General features: G+C 58.4%; 2 protein-coding genes across 15 annotated transcripts in view; one reads left to right on the top strand and one right to left on the bottom strand.

The window, feature by feature from the left end:
• Positions 1-555: 555 nt before the first annotated feature.
• RCOR2 (REST corepressor 2) lies at positions 556-8,987 on the top strand. Of its 3 annotated transcripts, XM_032153186.2 has the most exons (13): positions 556-602; positions 3,559-3,790; positions 4,511-4,567; positions 4,864-4,944; positions 5,158-5,210; positions 5,297-5,458; positions 5,572-5,696; positions 5,783-5,852; positions 5,944-6,159; positions 7,262-7,339; positions 7,476-7,533; positions 7,675-7,904; positions 8,040-8,981. In XM_032153186.2, the coding sequence occupies exons 2-13, from the start codon at positions 3,664-3,666 to the stop codon at positions 8,352-8,354; spliced, it is 1,572 nt and encodes a 523-aa protein (XP_032009077.1). In that variant the 5' UTR covers positions 556-602; positions 3,559-3,663; the 3' UTR covers positions 8,355-8,981. The 3 variants fall into 3 exon arrangements, with proteins under 3 accessions (XP_032009077.1, XP_032009076.1, XP_032009080.1); XM_032153185.2 differs by lacking the exon at positions 556-602 and having other exon boundaries at positions 2,963-3,790; positions 8,040-8,987; XM_032153189.2 differs by lacking the exons at positions 556-602; positions 7,675-7,904 and having other exon boundaries at positions 2,963-3,790; positions 8,040-8,987.
• A 209-nt stretch (positions 8,988-9,196) lies between these two features.
• The window catches only part of MARK2 (microtubule affinity regulating kinase 2), a 71,698-nt gene continuing 56,431 nt past the window's right edge, over positions 9,197-24,463 (bottom strand). For 3 of the 12 annotated variants that reach the window (XM_032153174.2, XM_058438839.1, XM_058438840.1), the window contains exons 4-19: positions 21,933-21,981; positions 21,540-21,605; positions 21,380-21,450; positions 21,104-21,160; positions 20,087-20,323; positions 19,519-19,638; positions 19,318-19,417; positions 19,128-19,240; positions 17,887-18,019; positions 17,435-17,616; positions 17,062-17,159; positions 16,072-16,233; positions 15,176-15,433; positions 14,098-14,124; positions 11,907-11,951; positions 9,197-11,341 (exon numbers count right to left, since the gene is read on the bottom strand). In XM_032153174.2, the coding sequence (XP_032009065.1) occupies positions 10,981-11,341; positions 11,907-11,951; positions 14,098-14,124; positions 15,176-15,433; positions 16,072-16,233; positions 17,062-17,159; positions 17,435-17,616; positions 17,887-18,019; positions 19,128-19,240; positions 19,318-19,417; positions 19,519-19,638; positions 20,087-20,323; positions 21,104-21,160; positions 21,380-21,450; positions 21,540-21,605; positions 21,933-21,981 (2,079 nt within the window). In that variant the 3' untranslated portion in view covers positions 9,197-10,980. The remainder of the gene's footprint in view (positions 11,342-11,906; positions 11,952-14,097; positions 14,125-15,175; positions 15,434-16,071; positions 16,234-17,061; positions 17,160-17,434; positions 17,617-17,886; positions 18,020-19,127; positions 19,241-19,317; positions 19,418-19,518; positions 19,639-20,086; positions 20,324-21,103; positions 21,161-21,379; positions 21,451-21,539; positions 21,606-21,932; positions 21,982-24,463) is intronic. The other 9 variants (XM_032153173.1, XM_032153177.1, XM_032153175.1 and 6 more) reach the window with 9 other exon arrangements.

Raw genomic sequence — 24,463 nt, 5'->3', positions numbered from 1 at the left:
CAAGGAAACCACCACAGGCATCATACAGACTTGTGTCTCTGAGCTGTGTGTGTGGCAAGGGCGCTGAGTGGGACTCGGCCTGGCTAGGGCCGGCTTCCCTGGGGACTGGAGGGGTGAGGAGCCTTTTCTGGCCCAGGCAAGGGATGCTGCTTCTGGCGGAGGCCTGTGTAGGGGCTGTGCAAGGCCTCAGTTTCCTCATCTGGAACACCGTAGGAAACAAATGTGCCCTGATCGCGCTTGCTTCCAGGCGGCCTGCGTCCTGGCCTGCAGCCCTCGAAAAGAAGGCGCTGTCGCTTCCAGTGGAAGGGTGAGCCCGAGCTCATCAGCGAAAATGGCGGGGAGGGCATTCCCGGGAGCCCTCCGGCTCGCGCCAAGCTCGGAGGTAGCTCGGGGAGGTGAGGGCCCCGGGTTCTCGGCCGCGCTGCCCAGCTTCCTTGGCCCCTTCCGCTGCCTCAGGCTGCAGGAGAGGAGGGGCTGGTCCCCGGGCTGCCTCTCCTTCCCTCCCCTCCCACACCCCCATGTTCCTGGCCACGTGGCACCTCTGTGCCCCAGGCCTGGGGGAGGATGATTTCTGACCTGGGGACAAGTGGAGCCAGGGAAAGGTGGGTGGGATCTGGGATACCGCGGAGCCCGGATCCGGTGGCGCAGCCCCGCCCCGCAGCCCCGGGGCGGCAGGGAGGGGGTGCTGTCTCTTTAAGAGCCTTCAGGCTGCTGGGAGCAGATGGCCAGGCCGGCCGGGGCCCCTTGTCCTTTGTGTGGCTTCGCACAAAAGAGGGGGCCAGCTGGGGAGGGGGCGGCTGTAGCAGGTGGGAGGGGTGGGGCCTTGCCCCTCCCCCTCCTAACCCTGCACCCTTGCCCCTCCATGAGGGGGTTCTTCACTAGGAATGCGCCTTCCCTCTGGACCCCGTGGCCCCCACAGTCGCCCCCAAACTCCTAGGACACACTTCCTGTGTCGTGGCCCACCTCCTAGGCAGAAGCCTCATTGCATCAGGGCCTAGGGACTCTCCCAACCCCCGCCCCAAGGAATAAACCTCCCCTCCCTGTCCCCACCTCCAGAGCAGAGTCTTCCTTTGGCCCAGAGTGCCTGGCTCTAGATAGAAATGAAGAGAATGAGATTCTTAGGAGGCGGGGGAGAGGGATGCTGGGCCGAAGGGAATCCAGTGGCTGGGGATCCCTGCTAGAGAGACTGGGGGTACCTGGGGCAGCCCTGGAGTAGGGAGGCAAGAAATAAGCAGGATGCTGAGCCTGGGGGTGGGGGCAAAGAGGCTGGGCCGGGTCCCCAGGTTTGAGTCTGGAAAGGAGGCAAGGGGGGATGGGGGGCTCCACTGAGGCCCTGCCTAATAGGGGCGGGGGCAAGATGGAAGACAGCACGGTAGGAGAGGCTGGTGTGCAGCAATGGTTGCCTGCCAGGCAGGAGGGGACAGAGATGAGAGACTCTCCAAAGGGTGGAGGTGCTGGGGACAGGGATGGTGCCCTGCTACTCAAGGAGGGGTCGGCTTGGGAAGACTCTCAGTCTTGAAGCAGACCTCCTTAGCTCAGACCAGTTCCTGGTCCATTCATTCTCCTCCTTTGTCCAGACCTCCTCACCCTGGGGCTTGGTGCCCAATCCATGATTCAAGAGGAGGATAAAGGCCCCGTAGCCCTGGCCCGAGGTGTGGCGGGCAACGTGGCCGCTGGCTGGGTGGCCCCAAGTGACTCGACGGCGCAGCAGCCGGGTGGGGTCGAGCCTGGCTTTCCCTGGCTGTCCGCAGGAGCCCCCAGGAACAAGCGGCCCCAGCCGGGTCGTGGCCCGACCGCAAGACCCCGGCCGCTCGGCCGCAGGCAGCGGGTGGGGGCAGGGATCCCTGGCTGGGCCCTGGGCTGCCTCTAAATTTAGGAATCTGATTACAGAGTGGCCAAGGAAGGGAAGGGAGAGGAGGGCGCGAGTGCGGGCTCGGCTCAGTCTGGGCACAGCGGGGTGTGCCCGGGTGGAGGTGTGTCCAGGAGACTGGGGCTCCGGGTGAGAGGGGCGGCGGGCGGGGGCTTCAGCTTGTGTGCGCTGCAGCACGTGCCCCGGGCGGCGGGGACGGGCACGGGCGCAGCTCGCAGGCTCGGAGCCGCCGCCGGTGTGTGCGCTGGCTCTTTGTGTGCCTGGCAGGGTGGCTGGGTCTGGCTTTGAAAGTCTCTGCCCACCCCCTCCCCCATCTCCGTCTGTGCCGCTCTACCCGCTTCCCTGTCTGTCACTCTGCCCGTGCTTGTCCGGGGGGAGGGGGATGCTGCTTCCAGCTGGGGTGACAGTGAACCCAGTGGGGAGGAGACCCAGCTCCTCTCTCCCCTGCAGCCCAGACCTTCCCCTACACCTCCCACTCCCCATCCCTCAGCCCTTGCTACCACTGTTTAGGGGTGCACACTGCAGCAGTTAAAGGGAATTGGGGAGACTCTTGGGGACCCACAGATCCACCAGAAGCCAGCCTCTGGCTGGGTAGCTCTTGGAGGAATTCATTCCTTGCCTGTCCAGCCTCCCATCCGCTCTGGCCCCCAAGGGCGCATGAGGGGGGTCCCCCCTGCGGAAGGGGGGCGGGGAGTTCCTTGGCAGGAAGGGAAATGGAAGGAAAAGCTGGGCTCCACCCGGGCGGGCAGGCGGCCCCAGGGCCCCCGGGGCAGGCGGCAGTAACCCGAGCCTACTGGTGTGTGGTGCTGGTGTGCGCGTGGGTGGGGCTGACCCCTGGCTGCTCCTGGGGGTCAGTGGGGTCTCCCCCAGGGGCAAGTCTAGGAGCCCAGGGAGGCGAGGGGAGCCCCCGCAGCGGGACGCGCGCCCCACCAGGGTCCTGATCCCACCCCCTGGAGGTCTGGCCCCGGCCCCCAGGCCCCGCCCCCCGGGCCCTCCCTCCCACCCCAGGGCCAGATGTTCAGCTGGCGGAGGCATCGGCTGGGGGAGGGGTGCTGAGGCCGCAGCCGGCACTACTTCCCTGCCAGCAGCTTCATTGTGTGCGCGAGGAGCGAGCGGCGGCGGAGAGCGGGCGAGCAAGCGGCAGCCCGAGCGCGGCGGGGAGAGCGAGCGCGCCGGGGAGGGTGCGAGGCGGCGCCCGCGGCTGCGCTCCGCCCGCCTCCCGGCAACTCTGCCCAGCGCCGCGCGCCGTGCGCGCCGTCCCGCCGCCGCCGCCGCCGCCGCCGGTGCCCCGGCCGGCTGCCGTCGCGGGCAGGGGTCTTCTTGGGACACGGGTCCCCGCCCGGGGACTGGGGCATCCCCGGCGCAGCCGAGAGGCGCAGAGCCCGGGGGGCGCAGATTGCGCTTCAGCGCCCGGCCGCTGAACGGCGTGGACAGGTGGGCGGTGGGGTTCCAGGGCGCCCCGAGGACAGGGGGCCCCGACTTCAGGGGAACCCCAACCCTGAGGGGCGTACATAGTAATCGCGCCCCAGCCACACCGGACCTTGCGCTCATCCCTTGCGTCCCCGACTTCTGCACAAACTTTTCTGACGCCCTGGTCGTGGGGGTCGTGGAGAGCGCTGGGGCTGCCAGGTGGGCTCCCACCCCGCCGGACCCTAGCCACGCTGACCTCCTGCCTCTCCTAACCTCAGTGGCGACCTCTCCAGGCCGGGCCGGGCTTGGCACTCGGAGCGAGTGCGGCAACCACTGTCGCTCTCCGAAGGCTCCCGCGCCCCCCGGGGCAGCTGGGCGGGGTAATGCCCTCGGTGATGGAGAAGCCGAGCGCGGGCTCTGGGATCCTGTCCCGCAGCCGGGCCAAGACGGTGCCCAACGGCGGACAGCCCCACTCGGAGGATGACAGCAGCGAGGAGGAGCACTCGCACGGTGAGCCCGGTGGCCTAGGGTTAAAGGCGCGCCGGCTTGGGGGGAGCGGAGTGGGGCGGGAGGGGGAAGAGTTGCAGACCACGAGCCTGTTACACTGATGGCTCCTGCCTCTCCTGGATTGGAGCCTCTGCGTTGCTTCTCCCATAAGCCCAGGCTGCCGGCACAGCCAATCTGGAACCTGGGCTCCTAGCTGCTGTGGAGGCGTCCTGCCGGCCCCTGCCCTGCCCTCAGCCCCTCAGGGACCGAGGCATCCCTCCCTTGCATAGAGTGGGTCCCTCATACCTTGCCACCTTGCAGGGAACTGAGTTCTGGCTGGAGCAGGGGCTGGAGAGACACCTCCACACAGAGCTGTGAGGCTCCTGTGGTGGGAAGGAGCCTTGGGTTCCTTGCAGGGCTGTGGTCCAGGTCTAGGGGCTGCCCTCCAACCCCGCTCCCCTCCCCCTAGCCGGAACAAAGCACCCTGCTTGGCCTGGGCTCTAAAACTGTCCCCTTATCCACCCTCCAGCCCCAATGGCCATGGCTGGACAGGGTCTTTTCCTCTTCCAGTCCCTTCTGTGGCTGCAGGTAACTGAGGGGGACAATGAGGGAAACGTGAGCCTCCTGGAAGGTGGGGGCCCTGGGTGGTCAGGAAGGAGAACTCCAGGCCAGCCACCTCCCCCGCCACATCCTCCCTCCCGCCCGCCCTCCCTGGAGTCCTGACTGCCTCCCCTGGCTCCACAGACAGCATGATCCGCGTTGGAACCAATTACCAGGCCGTAATTCCGGAGTGCAAGCCTGGTGAGCGGCAGGACAGGCTGTGAAGTGGGGTGGGGGTGGAGGCCCGGGGCTTGGCCTGCAGCCCCACCTGAGGCGCCCTTGGCTGGCTCCCCTGGAAGGACAGGCTGGCAGGGGTGGGTGGCCCCGCAGCATGGTTTGCTTTCCTGCCCTGCCTTCCTGTCTGGGTCTCTGTCCCTCCTTCCCTTCTGGGCCTCAACCTCCCTGGCTCCACTCCTCTGCTGCCCTCTGGCCATGGGTCCAGGCTTGTGCCACCAGGCTGATCTGAGTGTATTCCCTCCTGCTCCTCGGCCTTTCAGAGAGCCCCGCACGCTACAGCAACAAGGAGCTGAAGGGGATGCTGGTGTGGTCACCCAACCACTGTGTGTCAGATGCCAAGCGTGAGTGGGGCACAGTCCTGGGATGTGGGGGCTTGGGTTCATCCCAGCTCCAAGCTAGCTCTTCTCAGAAGGGGGCTGGAGGCTGAGGTCCAACCGTTGCCCTGGGGCTCGTGTTCAGGGACCTGGCTGTTGGGGGGTGGTCCCTTTCTGGACAGGCCTGGGTTAGGAGCTATAACCCCCTTCACCGAGACCCTGCCCCTGCTGTCCCTGCAGTTGACAAGTACATTGCAATGGCCAAGGAGAAGCATGGCTACAACATTGAGCAGGTGAGCCTCGGCCCCCAGGGACTTGGGAATGGGGTGGAACGGTGCTGGGGGCAGCTGAGCCTGAGCTGCCCCTTGCCCCGGGCCAGGCGCTGGGCATGCTTCTGTGGCATAAGCACGATGTGGAGAAGTCGCTGGCCGACCTGGCCAACTTCACCCCATTCCCTGACGAGTGGACAGTAGAGGACAAGGTGCTGTTTGAACAGGCATTTGGCTTCCACGGCAAGTGCTTCCAGCGGATCCAGCAGATGGTAAAGCCCTTCCATCCCCACTCCCTGGTGCTCCTCTGCCCCTCTTTTCTGAAGAGCTTACCTGGGGCCCAGAGTCTTGAGTGGGCCCCAGCTTCTGGCGTTGCCTCCTCCAGCTGCCTGACAAGTTGATTCCCAGCCTGGTGAAATACTACTACTCTTGGAAGAAGACCCGCAGCCGAACTAGTGTGATGGACAGACAGGCCCGGCGGCTGGGGGGCCGCAAGGACAAAGAAGACAGGTGGGGGCAGGAGCAAGCACTGGGCATGGGGGTAGGTAGAGCTCCTGGCAGCTGCCTCATTCTCTCCCTGGCCCCTGTGTCAGCAGTGATGAGCTCGAAGAGGGTCGAGGAGGCGTGAGTGAGGGAGAGCCCGATCCTGGAGATCCCAAGAGAGAGGTGAGCTCCCAGAGCCTCTGGGCCCTGCCTGCCTGTCCTCTTGCCTCTCTCTGGCTCTGCACCACCTACCTGCCTCTCCTTTCACTGGCAGCCTCTACCCTCTCGGCCCCTGAATGCACGCCCAGGCCCTGGGAAAAAGGAGGTCCAGGTGTCTCAGTACCGCCACCACCCCTTGCGAACCCGGCGTCGCCCACCCAAGGGCATGTACCTGAGCCCTGAGGGTCTCACGGCAGTGTCAGGAAGCCCGGACCTTGCCAACCTCACGCTCCGAGGTCTTGACTCTCAGCTCATCTCCCTCAAGCGCCAGGTGGGGCCCTGGGAAATGAACGGGCTATGCAAAGGGGGCATTCGGCACCTGGGAACTGAAGTCTGGGGGGAGCTGAGGTGTAAGCAAGATGGTTCAGGGGCCGAGCCCCATCCTCTGAACTCTGAGTAATGTGGTGTTCTTTTTGGGCCTTCTTTTAAAAACTGGTCTGCAGGCTGGGTGCGCTGGCTCACGCCTGTAATCCAGGCACTCTGGGGGACTGAGGCGGGCGGATCACCTGAGGTACGCAGTTCAAGACCATCCTGGCCAACATAGTGAAACCCTGTCTCTACTAAAAATACAAAAATTAGCTGGGCGTGGTGGCACACACCTGTAATCCCAGCTACTCGGGAGGCTGAGGCAGGAGAATCGCTTGAACGTGGGAGGCGGAGGTTGCAGTGAGCTGAGATTTCGCCACTGCACTCCAGCCTGGGCGACGGAGTAAGATTCCATCTCAAAACAAACAAACAAACAAACAAACAAACAAACAAACAAACAAAAAACTAGGCCGAGCACGGTGGCTCATACCTGTAATCCCAGCACTTTGGGAGGCCGAGGTGGGTGGATCACCTGAGGTCGGGAGTTCGAGACCAGCCTGACCAACATAGAGAAACCCTGTCTCTACTAAAAAAAATACAAAATTAGCCAGTCGTGGTAGCAGGCGCCTGTAATCCCAGCTACTCGGGAGGCTGAGGCAGGAGAATGGCTTGAACCCAGGAGGCGGAGGTTTTGGTAAGCTGAGATTGCGCCATTGCACTCCAACCTGGGTAACGAGTAAAACTCCTCCTCAAAAAAAAAAAAAAAAAAATATATATATATATACATATATATATATGTGTATATATATATGTGTGTATATATGTGTGTATATATATGTGTGTATATATATATATGTAAAAAATATAAACTGGTCTGCAGAAAGGGGAGAACCCCAGCGGCTCCCCTACTGAGTAGTTGTTTAGGGGGAACAAGCCAGATGGTGGATGGCAGAAAGCTTTGCCAGGGCAGTGGTGCTGGTGTCCGTGCAGAGGTAGGGTCCCGTGAGGGGCATAGTGGCCTGCCTGAGATGGGAGTCTCATGTTCCTCCACTTCCTGGCCTTCCCAGGTACAGAGCATGAAGCAGACGAACAGCAGCCTGCGCCAAGCCCTGGAGGGCGGTATTGATCCACTCCGCCCCCCGGAGGTATGGCTGCTCTTTAAATTAGGGTGCAAAAGGGGATTTCTCTCCAGAGGTAGAGCAGAAAGAGTACTGCTTGGGGAGCAGGGCTGCCATTTGCATGGTTTTGAGTCTAAAGGATATGTTGTTCCTTGCTTTCCAGGCCAACACCAAGTTCAACTCCCGCTGGACCACAGATGAGCAGCTTTTGGCTGTCCAAGGTGGGTTAAACTGTGGTGAGAAGAGAGGACCCCAGGAATCTATCTCCCCACCCTCCAAGGAGTGGGGGGGCAGAGGGGAAGGGTCAGGGAAGTAACTAGTTCTAAGGGGTATTGACACTGCTGCCCTTTTGACCCTTGCAGCCATCCGTAGGTATGGCAAAGACTTTGGGGCTATTGCAGAGGTGATTGGGAACAAGACTCTGACCCAGGTGAAGACTTTCTTTGTGAGCTACCGGCGCCGCTTCAATCTGGAGGAGGTGCTGCAGGAATGGGAGGCTGAGCAGGATGGGGCCCCTGGAGCCCCAGTCCCCATGGAGGAGGCTAGGAGAGGGGCTCCATTGCCAGCCCCAGCCCTAGAGGAAGATGATGAGGTGAGAAGGGGGTGAGAGAAACCCCTCAGAGAGGAGAGGAGAGGCGAGGCGAGGCGAGGCGAGGCGCTGCCTTGGTCCTTAGACTGGGCTGAGGGTGGGAAGAGCCTGGCTTTTCACTCTTTCCTCTCCCCTCAGGTCCAGATTACATCGGTCTCCACATCAGTGCCCCGATCAGTGCCCCCTGCACCACCACCCCCTCCACCTCCCACCTCGCTGTCCCAGCCGCCCCCGCTGCTGAGGCCACCTTTGCCCACGGCTCCCACTCTGCTCCGACAGCCACCCCCACTGCAGCAGGGCCGCTTCCTCCAGCCCCGGCTGGCCCCCAACCAGCCCCCGCCGCCTCTCATCCGCCCCGCTCTGGCTGCCTCCCGCCACAGTGCCCGCCCTGGCCCTCAGCCCCCACCCACCCTGATTGGAGCCCCTCTGGAGCCTCCAGCGCCCTCACTCTGAGCCCTGAGGTCCTCCACCAACCACAGGCTCCAGGACCCCTTTGCTGGCCGTCCCCAGGCATCTCTGGTGTCACTGAGGACAGAAGGGACTAGGGCTCTGGCGGGGTCTTTGTCAGACCAGAGTTGTGGACAGCCCAGCCCCGCCCTTTGGGTTCTGCATGTGTTCCTGGCAGCTGGGCCTGTCTCCTGGGGCCATGGCCGGGCTCCGGGGCCTTTGAGCTGGCCTGAGGGCACTTTCGCTTCCTGGCCGGGACTGGAATGGCTGCCTCCTAGTCTGCTGGGGCTTGGCCTCTGGGTCCTGCCCTTTGTGTGTCCGGGGTAGTGACCTTAGTGTGGAGTGGGGAGAGGGCAGTTGGGTGTGCTGGCTGTTCTCATTCCTCTTTCCCTTCTTTTAGCAATAAGTCTGGGGTGAGGTGGGGAGGGAGGCTGCAGGGGGGGAGGTGGGCAGAGCGGCCTTACAGCAGCAGAGGCTGGAAGAGAAACTCTGTCTTCAGGGGCCAGCTGGGAAATGCTAAGGAGCTGAGGGTGCTCACCAAGCCCACCTTCCAGAAACTTGGAGAAATGGGGGTTGGGAACTCATGCAGACATGGATTTATTTTTCAACATTTTTTAAAAATTAAAAAATAAAATCTAAGCTTACTGAGTTTTCTTTCCCTTTTGGTGCAAGGGCCCTGGGCTTTGCTTCCTGTCTCTGCCCTGTGGGTAAGTGGGGAGCTGGGCCCACCCAGCACTGGCCCCAGACAGGAATCAAGTCTCTCCTGCAAGGCAGGCGGGCTGGGCCACATCTTGCCCACAGGGGACTGGGTCCCTGCCTGGCTGGGAGAAGAAACAGGAGGAGGCAGCTCAGATTCCAAACATTCTCTTTATTACGTGTTTGATCCAGAGGAGAAACTAAGTGCAGGGTTGGGGAGGAGGGGGCTAGACGGGGAGGGGCCACCTTGCCTGGGTGCCCCGGGCCCCTACCCCCTTTGGGAGCCAAGCCATGCCCTCCCGGCCCCCTCAGAGCACCCGGGCTGTTCCATAGGGCAGGAGGGGGGAAGGGAGGGAGGGGGAGCCCTTGGTCTGAGCCGCAGTAGGAGTGTGGGGCAGGAGGGCTGAGGTTGGCGAGGCCCCTTCCTAGGACACAAGGGCTCGGCTTAATCGCTGAGCCTGGCCTGGGAGTGGGGGTGATGAAGAGGGGTGGAGTCATCATAAATCAAAAAAAAAATAATAATAATAAAATAAAAAATAAAACCCATCACAAAAAAATGTACAACTCAGGTGAGGGTAGGGGCAGCCTCTGTGTAGGACTCCCTCCCCCAATTTCTCAAGAACAGAAACAGCAGAGAAATAAATTAAGGGATGCAGTGGCCACCACCAGCCAAGCGCCCCAAACCGCCCATGCCCACACTGGCCACTGAGGGTAGCAAGCTGGGAGTCGCTTCGCCTATCTGTCCCCCACCCTGTGGAGGGCAGATGCTCCCAGCCCTGCTGCCTAACCCAGCCTTCTGCCAGGTGGCCCTGGGCAGTGTCTCCTGAGAGGAGGGGGCGACAGTGTCAGGAAGAAAAGGCAAGGCTGAGAGATGAGAGTGGCGAGGGAAGTCACTGCTATGGAGAGAGCTGGTGCCCAGATTAATGCCAATGAAGGGGAAGCCATGGGGAGAGGAAGGGCGAGGGGGCTGTGCTTTCAGACAAAGGCTCCCCCATCACAGAGTGCCCAGTGGCCCTGCTCTGGAGACCAACAGCCCAAGAGGCCCCCTGGGGACCGAGGAGCCAGTCTGCCCTGCAGTCCCCTCCCCTCTCCCAGCCCTGGGGTCAGCCCCTCCTTCTACCCGGGAGGGGTGGGAGAAGATGGCACAGACTTTTGAGGAGGGAACACATGTCCCCACAGCAGCTTGTGGAAGGAAATGCCCAGCTCTGGGAAGGAGGGGCAGAGGGTACAGTGTGGAGGGAGGCGGAGCCTTGTGCCGGCCCTCTAGCCTCGGCAGCCCCGGAGCAGCCCCCAGCCCCACCCACTGCAGGGCTGCGCAGCACCCCCGCCCCCTGCCCCACCACCCAGGCCTCCAGCCCAGGGGCCTGAGGTCAGGGGAAGGCCACCTCTGGTGGTTTGCTTGGAGGGGAAGGAGGGAGGAGAGGGGAGAAGCCCACAGTGGGCCTGGCGGAGGGCCTGACGGGAGCTCCACCACTCTTGCCTGAGAGTGTTCCAGCCCTGAGCCACCCTCCCGGGAAACCCCACAGATCCAGTCTCGACTGTCCCAATGGGGCAGGGAGGAAAGGTGGCCGCTGGGATTTTTTTTTTTCTTTTTTCTTTTTGGTAATAAAAAATTTCTTGGTTTAGGCGAAATACTCTGTGCAACCGCAGTACCGAGGGGGAGCCCTGCCCCCCATCCACCCTCCCCTTCCTTTGCCTCCAGTAGGGGAGAGGGGAAGGGGGAATCTCTGGGCAGGGGTGAATGTGGGGGGCGGGAGAACAATCTCCCACCCCCCACAAACATGTAAGAGAAAACTGAGAAGGGCCAGGGAGGGGAGAAGTGCCAGCAGGGGAGACACACCAATCCATCGCTGCAGTCTCGCCCAGGTGGGGCGGCGCGGCGGCTGGCAGCCCGTCCAGCTGGCCCGCCCCCGCCGCCCCCGCTCCTGGCAGCCTGTTAAAGCTTCAGCTCGTTGGCTATTTTGGAGGCAATGTTTTTGAAGGCCATGGAGGTGCCCGATATCCGCTTAAATCGAACCCCATTGAGAGAGAGCCGCGGCAGTTTGCACACCTCCATCTCCCACTGCACGAAGTCCTCGTGGCCCGGCGTGCCGTGCATGCACAGCAGCATGTACTTCTCATGCAGCTCGCTCTGGCAGCTGTTCGCGTCCAGCACCTTGCGGATCTCCCGCATCATCTCGTTGGGCTCCATGGAGCTCGTGGTCTTCATACTCCACGTGAAGCGGAGGGAGCGGGGCTTGGCCTCCCGAAATTCTTCTTTTTCTTTGTCGTTGCCGCCACTGCCCACCACGTGAGGTCTGTGGAGACGGCAGAGGCGGGCGTCACGAGGGTGCTGAGGCACCCCACCCCAGGAGAGCCACCCTGGCAGACAGCCCCTGAGCCCAGAGAGGAGAGCGGGAGGGAGCAGGAGCAGCCAGGCATGGCCCCTGGCCTGCGGGGGCGGAGGGTGGCAGTCCTCCAACCCCCATCTCTCAGGACAGCGAAGGGGAGAAGCCAGCCTTGGGGTAGGTGGGGTGGGGTCAGGGAAGACGCCAGTGCCCTCAATAGCATGAGCACAGACTTTCCAGAAAGAAGCCTCGGAGCACAGGGAGGTGGGATAGTCCAGGGGTAGGAATCTGTAGCCCCGACCACCCGACCCAGAACTCCGACTTCCAGAATATACCAGACCTGAGGAGAAGGGCCCGTAACTCCTGCAATTGGGTTTGGGAAGGGGAAACTCTCTGAGGAAAGGGAGGCCCCAGAGGGTAGGGACAGGGCAGAACCACGGGAGGAAGAGCCAAGTGGCAGAAGGAAGAGAGGAGCAGGAGGCTGTGGCAAGCCCGGTGGCCCGGGCAGGGCCAGTGCTGGCTCCAGCCCTCTCACCTGAGCGTCTCCACTCGGTCTTTGCTTTCAGGTTCATTCAGGTTCCTCAAAAAACAGAGCGAGGGAGAGTTTAGTGCTGGGATCTCTCGCTCCTTCCGCCGCCACAGACCCAGATGCGAGTGGGTCTGGGGAGGTGCCACCAGTGGGTGGGCAGGACCCAAGCCCAGGGCCCTCTGCCCATCACCTGGCAAGCCAACAGGGCTCTGCAGCACCTCACACTGGCAGCTCAACCATTCCTTTCCAGCAAGGAGCCCAGCACATGGGGCCTGTCCCTCCCCACACTCCCAGATCTGTGCCGGGGAGAAGGAGCCTCTGCTCTGGGGGAGGAGGGGGAGTGGCTGTGCACGCACTTCACTGAGCACACTGAGCACACGGCCCGGCACGAGGCTGCTCCCCCACAGCCAGGGCTCACGCGCTGTTCTGGGGGTTGCGGGTGTTGAGTGCGTTTTTGGAGCCACACGCTAGGGTCTCAGGACTGCAGTCCTTTTGGAGGAAAGGGGCTGCAATGCTTTGGATCTCTGTAGGAGGAGAGGCCGTGGCTACGCAAGGGCCTCTGTCAGGAGACTCAAAGTGCCAAGGCCTGGGTCTGCATGGTAGTCACCTGGGGATGGGTGCCTGCTGCTAAGTGGAAAAGGCCGCCTCCTCCGACCTTTCCCAACTCCCCTACCTGCTGGCCTGCCAGGCCATCTGCTCATACACAGGGAGGACGAGGGCGGGGTGGGGCGGGGCAGGGCAGGGCAGACACCTTGGGTGGGTAGGTGGGGAAGAGGTCTGGCCCCGCTGAGCGGCTTCTCCAGCTCCTGGCTGGAAGATGGGTGTCTGGAGCTAGGAAATTGGGGATTGCAGAGGAGGAAGGATGTGAGAGGAAGGGGGAAGAGCAGCAGCACATAGAAATAAACAGGAAGACACAACCAACACAGGGGTGCATACAAGCGCACTGCGAGCAGGGAGCCCGGCTGTGCGAGGAAGGCACCCTTCCTGCTCTCTCCAGAGAGAGAGAGGGGGCAGCCCCCTGCTGAGGCCCCTTGAGGCAGCAGCCAGCCATGCAGTCAAGAGCTGGGTGGGAGGAGGTGGGGATGGGGAAAGCCTGAAGACCCTGTCTGGATGTTCCTCCATCAGCTGTGGCACCAATGTGCCTGCCAGGCACCCCAGTCCCATTGCAGGGCCTGAGCAGACAGCCTTGGGGAACAAGCACTCTTAACCTGGCCCTTGGTCTTCAGCTTGGTATTTGGCCCCCGAGGCCTGCAGAGAGGATGAGCATAAGGCCAGGGGTGAAAGAGCCAGGAAGGGGCCTGTGAAGGGAGACCCCTGAGTAAGGGTGCAGCGATCTCCTGTTGTTTTGCTAAGGCTTGGGGTAGAATGGCCCTTGCCCTAGAATGTCCCAGTTCCCCGCACTTTGGAAGAGACAGGCCATATCTGGAGAAAACAGCCTAGAGGAGAAGAGGCTTGATTTATCCAGATGCTGCTGGTAGCAGGGGTGCTGGGGCAGGGGTGCGGGTGGGTGGGGCTAGTTCTGCAGGAGCTGCCAGGAGGGGGTGCTGTGCTCCATTTGTGAGACAAAAGCTCCTAAGGTCTGGGGGAGCCAGACTGAAACCTTGGGGCCCCAGGGTCCCTGTAGTGTCTCCAAAGTCCTGCGATCCCATAGGCCACGAGGAAGAGGTCACACAGCTCTGAAGTTCAGGAAGCCCAGGAGCCAACAAACAAGATACCATCCCAGATGCACTTGTAACCCTGGAGCTTCCTCATAGCGCATGCACATGACAAGGGAAAGGGCAGGAAAGGATCCCAACACTTGTGACCAAAACCTGGGGTGAGGGGGAGTGGGGGTGGGGTGAGGTGGGTGAGAGACAATCTTAAAGGGAGGCTTCCCTGAGACAGTCTCCCCTTACTTGAGGACAGGCGTAACTGTGGGCCCAAGGAAGGCCCTCATTTTTAAAGCCATTTGCCCTGAGTGGGCCAATGTGGCCTCTTAGCCCTGCCTGTTTGTACTGGGGGCACGGAGGGCAGGCCTTGTGCTGATGCCCAATCAGAGGCAGTCTTCATCCCTTTAAGATGGCAGAGAGAGGAGGGCCACACAGACTTGGTTAAGCAGATGGAGGAGAGTAAGAGCCAGAAAAGGGGAGTTAGTGATGGAGGCAGGACACAGGACACAGACACACACGCACACACACACAGCGGGCTCAACGCCTACCTTCTGGCAAACCTGAAAGACAGATTTCTAAAAAAACAAACAAAAAAAAAGACAAAATAAAAAAAGAAATAAAAAAAAAACCAACAAGACGGTATGTGGATAAGCAGGTGGGGAGGGTGGCTTTACAGGTTCAAGGGTCATCCCATTTTCGGAAGAGCCGCTCAGCGAGACTAGAGTCCCAGACTTTCAGATCTGCCCACACTCTCTGCAGGCCTCACACTTGCATTCTGGGGCTCGGATGGGGCAGTGGCTTTGGCTCCTCTAGCAGAGTGGAGTGAAACGTAGAGGAAGGGCAGGCGAGCCTGTTCTCTCAAAGCCCCTGCTGCTTCCTGAGCTGCTACTCCAAGGCAGGGAGACGAATGGCAGGATGGGGATGCGGAGCATCCCAGGAGGCCAGCCAGTTGGCTGGATGTACTTCAAGCTGCCCCTCTGTGGTGGCTGGGGGCTCAGGTGTAAGAAACCCCGTGAAGAGACCCCCACCCTGGGTCTAACACAGGAAAGCTTTGGCACATCGGAGTTAGGTTAGGGAGGAGGCCACTGTAGGCCCTCGCCAGTGATTTCATTTATAGGTTTCACCCTAAGAACCCCCAGGCAGAAGGGCATGGCTGCAGCTGCAGCCAGAAACAGAACCAACTAGCGGGAGAGGCAGTCAAAGGGGCAAGAGACCAGGACAAAATTTTCCTTGCTGGCCCCAGCCTGGCTCATGCCTCATGACTTTGCAGCTGCGTCACCAAATATAAGTTTCCATGGGAACCCAGGAGAGAAGGGGGGGCTTTTATTTTAGCATCTGAGTTCACACTCTCCTAGAGAGGAGGCGGCATCGGCCATCTGCTTGGGGCCAGGGAATGAGGGGTGCCTGTGAGGAGTTGGGGAGAGGCCTAAGAGGGGTGGGCCTGGGCACATAAGGTGTTGACAAAGACCTAATTTCTTGTGCTTCCTGAAGCCTCTTCTAACCCCAGGACCCAATACCGGTACAGTGTCCCAAACCCCAACCCCCAACCCCCAACCCCCAACCCACCCCGAGTCAAGTAGGAAGGCCTGGCCTGAGCCTCTCTGCCACCCAAAGCTCCTTGCTTACCTGCGTACAAACTTGGAGGTGAACTTGCTAAAGATGCTCCCAGAGGCCCCCCGCCGGCCCTGGCTGTGGCCAGAGGGAGAGGCTGGGGTCACACCGTAGGGCAAATTCTGCTGGTCCCGCACCTGTCGGAGCTGCCCAGCATGGAAGGTGCTTCGGCTGGACACACCCCGCGGGAAATTAGTTCGGTCTGGGGCTCCACCACTGCTGCTGATGTTGTGGGCGGATGGGGAGGCGACAGGGACACGCTGGGGGGCTGTACTGTGGGAAGAGAAGTGGGGTTGAGGGGGACGAATTAGGGTACAGGACAGCCATCATCACTGGGCACCTGGACACCCTGTGGTGGGGACAGGGAGGGGGATGCTAGGGCAGAGGCAGCCATCACGAGGACACAGAAGGAAGAGTGTGACTACTGAGGACAGTGGTGAGAAGGAAGTCTCGTGGAAGTGGAAGGAGATGGTTTGGGAAGGGAGGGAGGGAGGCAAGGAAGGACCCGTGTGTGGAGTGTGGCTTAGGCTGGAGAGAGCGGGCTCCCTGGGAGCCGGGCAGACTGGACCCTCAAGGGGGCAATGGGGACCAACCCTTGAGGATTGAGTCCCTGTGATGCCGACTATCCCCGGGGTCCCTAAGGAAACCCGGGAAGGTTCAGAACAAAAAGGTTTCCCTTTGGAGCCTCAGGACAGCTTCCTGCATACCTGTTCTGAGAGGGAGAACTGGAAAAGAGGGGCATTAACGCTTTTTGTTCCCTCCACTTCCTGGCCGCAGGGGACAGACCCATTTCTTGTGGCTAAGATGACAAGAACAGAGCAGGACCCCCAAGTGGGAAGAAGAAATTGCTGGGGCAAGGGGATAGGGTGGGCTGAGGGCAGCAGGTGCACCAGCTGCCCCAGCACACTTGCCTGGGCCGCGGCACCTCACAGTTACTCTCCGTGGGGGGCAGCCCAGAGGCCTTGTTGGGGTGCACGGAGGCCGACATGGATTTCTGGTGCTGGCGGGGCCGGGCCGCAGAGACTGCGGCAGAAGCAGAAGCCGTGGAGGCCCGGGACCCTGGCATGGTTAGGCTAGGAGACAAAAGCAGCGGAGAGGCCCGTGTTAGGGGTGAGTGAGGGCAGGAGGCCTGGATTAGGAAGCAAGGGCAGGGGAAGGGCCAGAGCTGGGGAGCTCCGGCAGGGTAGAGGTCAGGCCTGGGCAGCAGTGGGATGCAAGTCAGAACTGAGGAATGCGGGGCTGGGAAGTGGAGGTGAGTGAGGTCGGGAAGCAGCGAGGTGGGTCAGTGCCTGGGAAGAGGAAACCAGAAATGAAGGAGAGCAGACAAGGGGCCGCTGCCTCCAGGCTGCACTGGCCTCCTAAGAATTCTAAGAACAGGAGAGTTGCTTCTACAGAAAGAGTGGGGTATTGCTGAGGGGAAACTTTCATAAACTCAGAAGAGATAGAGCCAGGAATGCAACACCAAGAAATGCGGCCAGTGAAGGCTGGGGAGCTCTGGTCTCATGGGGATGGCTGGAGTCACCCTCTATGTGTACACCCCTCAAGGTGGGCATCTCTTGGTTCTGCGCTGAGCTGGGACCCCCAACACAAGGCCTTAGCTGTTCATATCTAGAGGAGGGCAGCTGCCATGCCCTGGCCGTGGTCAAGAAACGAGCATGTAGCTGAGATGGCCATGGTCAGCCCCACCCTTGGCAAACTGCAAGAAGCAGTCAGAGGAAGATGGGGAGGAGGCAATGGCGTGGAATAGGGGAGGGGAAAGCTGGACTGGACACAGCCAGGATGGAACTCCAGGGAGCAGGGAGCAATGCGCTGGCAGGGACAGGAGATGGTGCTGCTGACAGACATCACCCTGTGAGACATGGCTCCTAGGGAGTGAGGCAGGCAGGGCCCGGGTCTCTCACCTGTCTTTGCCATTCTGGATGGAGGCCTGGCCGAGGCTGGCCCGCTCCAAAAGTGGGGAATTCCTGCTTCGATTTGTGCTGGTGGAGAGGACGCTGTTCTGTGGGGAATAAAGAGCAAGCATTCTATCAGAAAGCCAAGTGGTCTACAGCCAGGTTCTCCCCCCAGGTTCATGGAACAGGCTTCCTGTCCCTTCCACCTGAAGCAGACAGTGGTAGGTTAAGGAAAGGATTCTGCATTTACTCCTGGGAGTGAGGCTTCCTACTATAAGCAGAAGTAGCAGCCAAAGGGAAGAGTCTGAATTAAGAGAAGAGCTGCCTGGAGAGGGCAGGCCCCACTGCAGGAAGGAAGGAGAGGGCGGGGGGTATGGCTCACCGTGGAGGGGGTTGGGGTGGTCTTCTTCCTCTCCAGACCGGGCAGGGGGCTGGCAGGCACCTTGGCTGTGCTGCTGGCTTTCCGCCCTGACTCCCGGTCCTCCTCAGGCCGCTTATTTTCTGCGTTGTTACTCTGAGTCTTCTTAGAGTAAGAATTAGAGGTGGGAATGGCAGGACCAGCTGCTGGGCCAGAGGGAGGGTGGGAATGGGTAAGGCCAAGGGGTCCACTGAGCGCCAGCCCCATGCACGCTCATCTCCTACAGGGCTGGCCAACAACCCAGCAAGCCCCCATTCCACAGAGGCGAGAGAAGGGAAGTGGCTTGCCCATAGCCACACTACTGTTAAGTGGCTGAACCAGGACTGAAACTTAGCTGTGTTACCCAAGTCCCCACAGAACCTGTGACCTCTCTGGAGAGGGGTGAGTCCCCACCTACAACTCCCAAAAGCATTTACCCTGGTCGCTGAAGCGCCGCTGCTTGGGATTGGCCGACACGCTGCGCTGTACCTTGTGGGATGGGGATGGGGCGCTGCTATTGGTCAGATCAGCTGAAGGCCGGGGTTTCAGGGTGATGGTGTCGCCTTCCAGCTGAAAGAAACAGAAAACAGCTTCAAGGGAGGGCAGAAGTCACGTGCAGATCCCTACAGATGGACACATTTACACATACCGCCCTCTCCCAACACTCAAACACCCCAGGATCATACCAGACATCCACTTGTAAGACCAATACATCCCCCAGGAGGAGACCCTGGAGACATACATGCTCTGACACAGACACTGACAAACACAGCCTCAGAGAGGAATACATAAGCCCACACACCCAGAGACACAAACATCCGCAAGAACACATGTCCAGACTCAAGACCACTCCCCTCAACACAGAGCAATATGGGCCTATACCAAGTGTCACCAGGTGCCTCTTAAGGATCCCACCACCAGAGGGAGAGCAGGGCAGGGAGGCTGGGAGTTCATGTGGGGACACTCAGATGATGAACAAAACCCAAATGGCAGAAGAACAATCACAAAGTCTCCAGATCCACAGACGGGAAGACGGACACACACACACACACAGATACACACATCCAAACGTAAAGCACTAGACAGAAGCAACAGACTCAATAGCCGGGTATGGTGGCGCATGCCTGTAATCCCAGCTACTTGGGAGGCTGAGGCAGGAGAATCGCTTGAACCTGGGAGGCGGAGGTTGCAGTGAGCCAAGATCCTGCCATTGCACTCCAGCCTGGGCAACAAGAGCGAAACTCCGTCTCAAAAAAAAAAAAAACAAAAAACAAAAAAAAGGCAACAGACTCAAGCTTCCCATCAGACACACACACACACCCACCCAGAAATGTACACTTCCAGATACAGAAAGAGACACAAAGATATCTAGATCAACGTTGAAGTGCTAGCCGATGACCTAGACGTATCTAATCAATGCAGACTACCCTAGATCAACTCACCCGTATTGAAACTCTGACCCAGTCCCACACCGACCCTAACCAGCTTTCTATTAATTCACTCATGGAGATCAGTGAATGGGCCAGAGGACCTTAGACACCAAAGCTGAGGCTTAAAATTGGTGAGCAGAGAGCACACCTACTCAGAGATGAGCTTCTGCCCTCAACAGGTGTTAGAAGCATGGGTGCTACTGACAGTGAGGCTGGCCAGGTCAGAGAATGGAGCAGGGAGCACACACCTCGGAGCTCTTGTAGCCCAGGAGCAGATAGGTGGCCATCACCTCGTTGTATCTCTGGCCCACCAGCGAGTCCTGGATCTCTTCCCGTGTATAACCCATGGACACCATCAGCTCTGCACAGGGGGACATACAGTTAAGACTGGCCTCAACTCCTAGGCAAGCTTAACCTCACAGCCCGGCACAGCCTCACCTGTCCGCCGGGGGTCCTTGTAGTCAGGGAGTGGCTCCACGTAAGGCTTTAGTTCATCATCTTCGTGACCCACATTCATCCATCGATCTTTCATGATTTGCTGGGGAGCACAGAGAAAGACAAAGGCAGGGGGAAGAAACTCAGCTGGAAAGTTTCTGTGGGGACCCCAGGCCCTTCCGCCAGTTGGGCTCCACTGCTCACCTCTAAAGTGCCTCTCTTGCTGGGATTAAGAATGAGAAATTTCTTAAGCAGGTTTTCACAGTCCGTGGACATGTAGAACGGAATACGGTATTTTCCCCTCAGTACCCGTTCCCGCAGCTCCTGTAGGAGGATCCAGGGTTAGAAAATTGAAATCACCCCAAGGCCAAAGGAAGAAACCTAATATCCAAGATCCTGAGAGCTTAAGCCTGGCCAAGCAGACATAAACGAAATATGGAAGAAGGCAGACAGCCTGGGGAAAAGACACCTCACCAGAGAGGCAAGTGAAGTCAAATACCCTCGTACCCTCTAACTTGACCAGTCCGAGGCCTGCAATCCGGAGTGCCTTGGGGGATGAACACACACACAGTTTATCCCATCTTTCGAGAAAGGAACTGAGGTTATTCATTCCCAGGTGCAGAAGGCCTTTGACTGCTGCTACCTCAGCAAGCCCTTCTCTGAAGCTTTGGCTCGGGACAAATGTAGACAGGTGGCAAAGGCGGGAGGTCAGGGCTAAGACCAGAGGCCGAGAGGAAATGAGAAGCAATAAAAAGCTTGCACTTCACTCCACCTTGAGGTTCTGTCCATCAAAAGGCAGGGATCCGCTGACCAGTGTATAGAGGATAACTCCTAGGCTCCACACATCCACCTCGGGTCCATCATATTTTTTGCCCTGGAAGAGTTCTGGGGCAGCATAAGGGGGACTGCCACAGAAGGTGTCCAGCTTGTTCCCGAAGGTGAATTCATTGCTGAAGCCAAAGTCTGCAATCTTGATGTTCATATCAGCATCCAAGAGCAGGTTTTCTGCCTGGGAGGTAAGATGGAAAACATCAGGGAACCAAGTGAACCAGACTAAGGCCCTGGGCAGGAAGGAGCTGAGGGGAATGGGAGAACAAATGGAAAGTCATCTTCAGTCTCAGAACTTTCTCCACCAATTTCAGGGCAGGGCTTCAATCAGCATGAATAGGCTGGGCAGGAGGAAGGCAGTGCAGGCCACTCCTCACACGAGCAGCCATGGGAGAGATGGGATCTGAAGGCCCAGAGACCCTATGAGCTGTGCAAAGCTTCAGCATCAGGCCCAGGTTAATCAAATCATGTCTATGAGGACTCAGCAGCCAAGAGACCCACAGGTGTCCTCAAACTTGAGTATCTTGGTAATGGAGATGGTATGTGTGTGCCTGCCTGCAAAGCAGCTGGAATACAGCTGTGGAACTTTCAGCACTCTTCCCTGGGTCAGCTACCAGGTTGCCTGAAAGACCGAGAAGGCCTGGAGTGTGCCTGCCTCGCTTGGCAGCACTGAAAAGTGATGTGCCAAGAGGTGAAATGGCAGAGGCCCCCTGCTCAAGGGCTGGAATGGAACGCAAGGTCCAGCCACAAGGCCTCTATCAGAGGCAGCCCTAGGGGCTTTCTGGTCATCACAAAAAAAAAAAAAAAAAAAAAAAAAAAAGAAAGAAAGAAAGAAAAAAAGAAAGGCTGGAGTTTCCTGGAACACTCAGGGCCTGATGGTTATTGATGGTTTTATCATGGAGAACCAAGAGGCAACAACCTGGCCCCCACTCAAAGGCACAAGGAGAAGTGCATGCCTTACCTTTAAGTCTCTATGGACAATAAACTTCTGGTGACAGTACTGCACAGCAGACACTATCTGAAAGGAAGGAAGAAGGGTTAACCCAGGGGTGCCTGAGGGTGGGCCACGGGGGCTGACAGAGCAGTGACCCTGTGACCCAGTGCTAACCTGCCACACGGATAAGCAGAGCCCAAAGTACTCTCCAAGGGCCACTTACAGACAGGCAGCTTATCCTTACATGTCAAACCCCAAAAGGCAGAGGTCAGGCCTAGCTCCTACGGAGGGAGTCACACCTACCTGGCGGAATTTGGCTCGAGCCTCTTTTTCTTTCATCCTGCCATGAGCCACTAGGTAATCAAATACCTCTCCTGTAAGAGACCAGGCAGGGATCTCAGTCAGAGCTGGCTGGAGGTGGAAAAAGTGGGGGCACAACAAGAAGAGGCAGTTCCACACCTACCGCCACTAGCGTACTCCATGACAAGGTAGAGTGTTTTCTCAGTCTCAATCACTTCAAATAATTTAACTACAAGAGAAAAGGCCAAGCCTTAAGTCAAGAAGCAAGAGGGGCCACATACTGCTCTTCAACATGTCCAGGAGCATCCTAGGAACGAAAGTCTCCCCTCCTTTAATGATCCCCCACTCCCAAGAACAAGTTCCTCTCATGCCAGCCAAACTGCTAAGGACAGCCCAGTGTGCCAGAAGGGGAGATGGATTTTGAGCTGAGCTTCCCCAGGGGCATCCTTGAAGACTGCAGCCTCCAGAAGGCAGTGCGCCTCCGGGAGAAGATGACATGCTGGAAAGCAGTGCCTTGCTGTTGGGGAAGAAGAAAGAAATGACAACTTGTGCTCACCTATGTTGGGATGATTCAAAACCTTCATTATTCTTACTTCGCGGAATAGCTGGAAGATAAAATACCAGGGGTCATGCTTGCCCAACTTGCTCCCCTCAGGTCTCTCCAAACACAGTCCCTGCCAGGATTATTTTTTCCCAAAAAACCAAAACCGGGCAGAGAAAAGAAAATAGGGTGGTTGTCTAGCTCATGCACGGCCTTCCCCATGGCTGGGAAGTTGGGGAAGCTGGAGGAGGGCTGGCTGTGGGGACGTGCTACCCGGGATGGCATCAGGATGAGCCAGCCATGCCCTCTGCTGCGTCTACCAAATCCAGCCCCAAAACAGCAGGCGGGTTTTGGCTGGGTGCCTCTACTGGAGGGAGTGTGAGCCCATGTGCGTGAATATTCAGAACCCGAGCTGCTGCCTTGGTTCAGTGACAGTACACACCCCAGCTTGGTCTGTGTAAAGGGGTGGTAGAGCACCAGAGGGGGACCTCATCATTTTCTGATTTACAGTAGTCAGAGGGCTCTGTTCTAGGGGATAGGTCTTTCCTTCCTGGGCCTCCAGGGTGGTGACAGAAGAAGCCACTCCTATATATAGCTGATGCCAATTTTAATCAAATCCACCTCCACACACTCACGCTCTCTTTGTGAAACAAAACCAGGGGTTCCAAACCATGTATTTCCATAAAGAAAGATGACAGAAATGAACTCCTTCCCCTCTGCGGGGGCCAGAGAACTGGAGGTGGGGCTTTTTGTAATTTCAGGCCTCATCACTTGCACAAAGAACAGAACTAGTTTTTGTTGTTGTTTTTGTTGGGGGTAGGGGAAGCCCTAATTCAAGATATGGTTTATGGAATTAAGTGAATACATTTGTTTCCCCTTTAATGATGCCCCAGAGCCTTCCTGAGCTAGAAAGGAAAAGAAGAAAAAGGCTTTCCAGGCCGGGCGCGGTGGCTCACGCTTGTAATCCCAGCACTTTGGGAGGCCGAGGCGGGCGGATCACGAGGTCGGGAGATCGAGACCACGGTGAAACCCCGTCTCTACTAAAAATACAAAAAATTAGCCGGGCGTGGTGGCGGGCGCCTGTAGTCCCAGCTACTCGGAGAGGCTGAGGCAGGAGAATGGCGTGAACCCGGGAGGCGGAGCTTGCAGTGAGCCGAGATTGCGCCACTGCACTCCAGCCTGGGTGATAGAGCGAGACTCTGTCTCAAAAAAAAAAAAAGAAAAAGGCTTTCCAATCCTCAGGAACTCAATGCTGACCTTACCCTTTATTAGGGCCTAGGTTTTTCTTACTTTTTTCCCTGGCCCAACAGATATTTTGGATGAAGAGGCAAAAAGCCTGGATACCACCCTCTGGGGCAGTAATGGGAAGCAGCACTGAAATGGGGCCAGAGGCAGCTGCCAGGGCTTCTTCCCCTGAGGCTCCTCACCTGGCATGGAAGTGACATTCTTCTGGGAGAACTTGGGGTTTTCTGGGCTCATCTAGACCCCTGAGGGGGCTAGCTTCTTCAATGTTCATTTTTCAGGGATCATTGCTGAGATCACATTTTTGGCCAGAATCAGACTGGCTTTAGTAACAAAGAGTCTCAAAAGGTTTTGAAAATGGCTCTATTTGTCTGGTGTTGGTGCCTTACAGAGAGTCAGGAAGAATTAGGGAGAAAAACCAAGAAGAATTAGGGAGAAAAACAAGGTCGGGAATAAGATGGCTTGGTGGACTGGCGATTATTACGATGGCAGGCTAGACTGCTCCCAAGGCCAAATGGCCCACCCCACGCTGACTTCTTCTTCTGTGGGGTTGGAGCCAGGATGTCATGAGCAGCCCTTTTTCCCTTCCTCCTGGAAAGCGCCAAGCAGGGACACCCTGGTGATGACAACAATGCTTCCACTGAACTGAAGAACCCTTGAAGGGATCCCAGGGGTAACAATAAGTAGGAAACACCTTGGTTCTGGCTATTTGCATGTCGGGGGAACAACTCATCCACTCTAATTCCATGAGCATTGCCCTCAACAACAATCCTCAGCCCCTACTCCTAAGGTTCCCAGTATCACTGTATCTGACTCTGTTAGCACGAATCATGCCTTCTCCTAACTCAACTGCCACGATATGCTTACGGAGAAAGTATCTGATTTGCCACAAGATGAACAGAACTAGGTTTTGTTCAGAAAATTTGAGCTGGAGCTCATTCTCTAAAAGGTAGCTGGCACAGAACCCAGCGGCAGGTTCCCTGCTTCCTCTTATTCTTGTATTTCTAAAGCCATTCCCCTGGATCATTCCAGATCTTGAAGTAGCTACATGTGTTTCTAGTAGTGGCTACAAACATGTGTTTTTGCATAGGGCTGGCCACAAGCCAGAAGATAACAAGATGCAGGAAGTAGGTCAGACAGGTAGGCCAAGTGGCTGGGAATGAGCAGAAAGACTTCACAAGAGCCAGTGCCTATGGCCAGGAAGCCCACTCAGGAGGAGTCACCACAGAGGATCCAACTAAAGCCCCGAAGGTAGCAGAGCCATGGGAGGGAATGGTTGGGGGGTGGTGAGTGAAACGGCCAGA

The sequence above is a fragment of the Hylobates moloch genome, unplaced genomic scaffold (genome assembly GCF_009828535.3).
Source record: "Hylobates moloch isolate HMO894 unplaced genomic scaffold, HMol_V3 SCAFFOLD_5, whole genome shotgun sequence".
Taxonomy (NCBI): domain Eukaryota; kingdom Metazoa; phylum Chordata; class Mammalia; order Primates; family Hylobatidae; genus Hylobates; species Hylobates moloch.
This window is presented reverse-complemented; position numbering and strand designations above follow the sequence as displayed.

Coding starts and splice junctions, on each gene's coding strand:
- RCOR2 (XM_032153185.2), top strand. CDS start 3,664: ATGCCCTCGGTGATGGAGAAGCCGAGCGCGGGCTCTGGGATCCTGTCC. Junction 4,568..4,863: donor AATTCCGGAGTGCAAGCCTG/GTGAGCGGCAGG, acceptor TCGGCCTTTCAG/AGAGCCCCGCACGCTACAGC. Junction 5,459..5,571: donor TCCAGCGGATCCAGCAGATG/GTAAAGCCCTTC, acceptor TGCCTCCTCCAG/CTGCCTGACAAGTTGATTCC.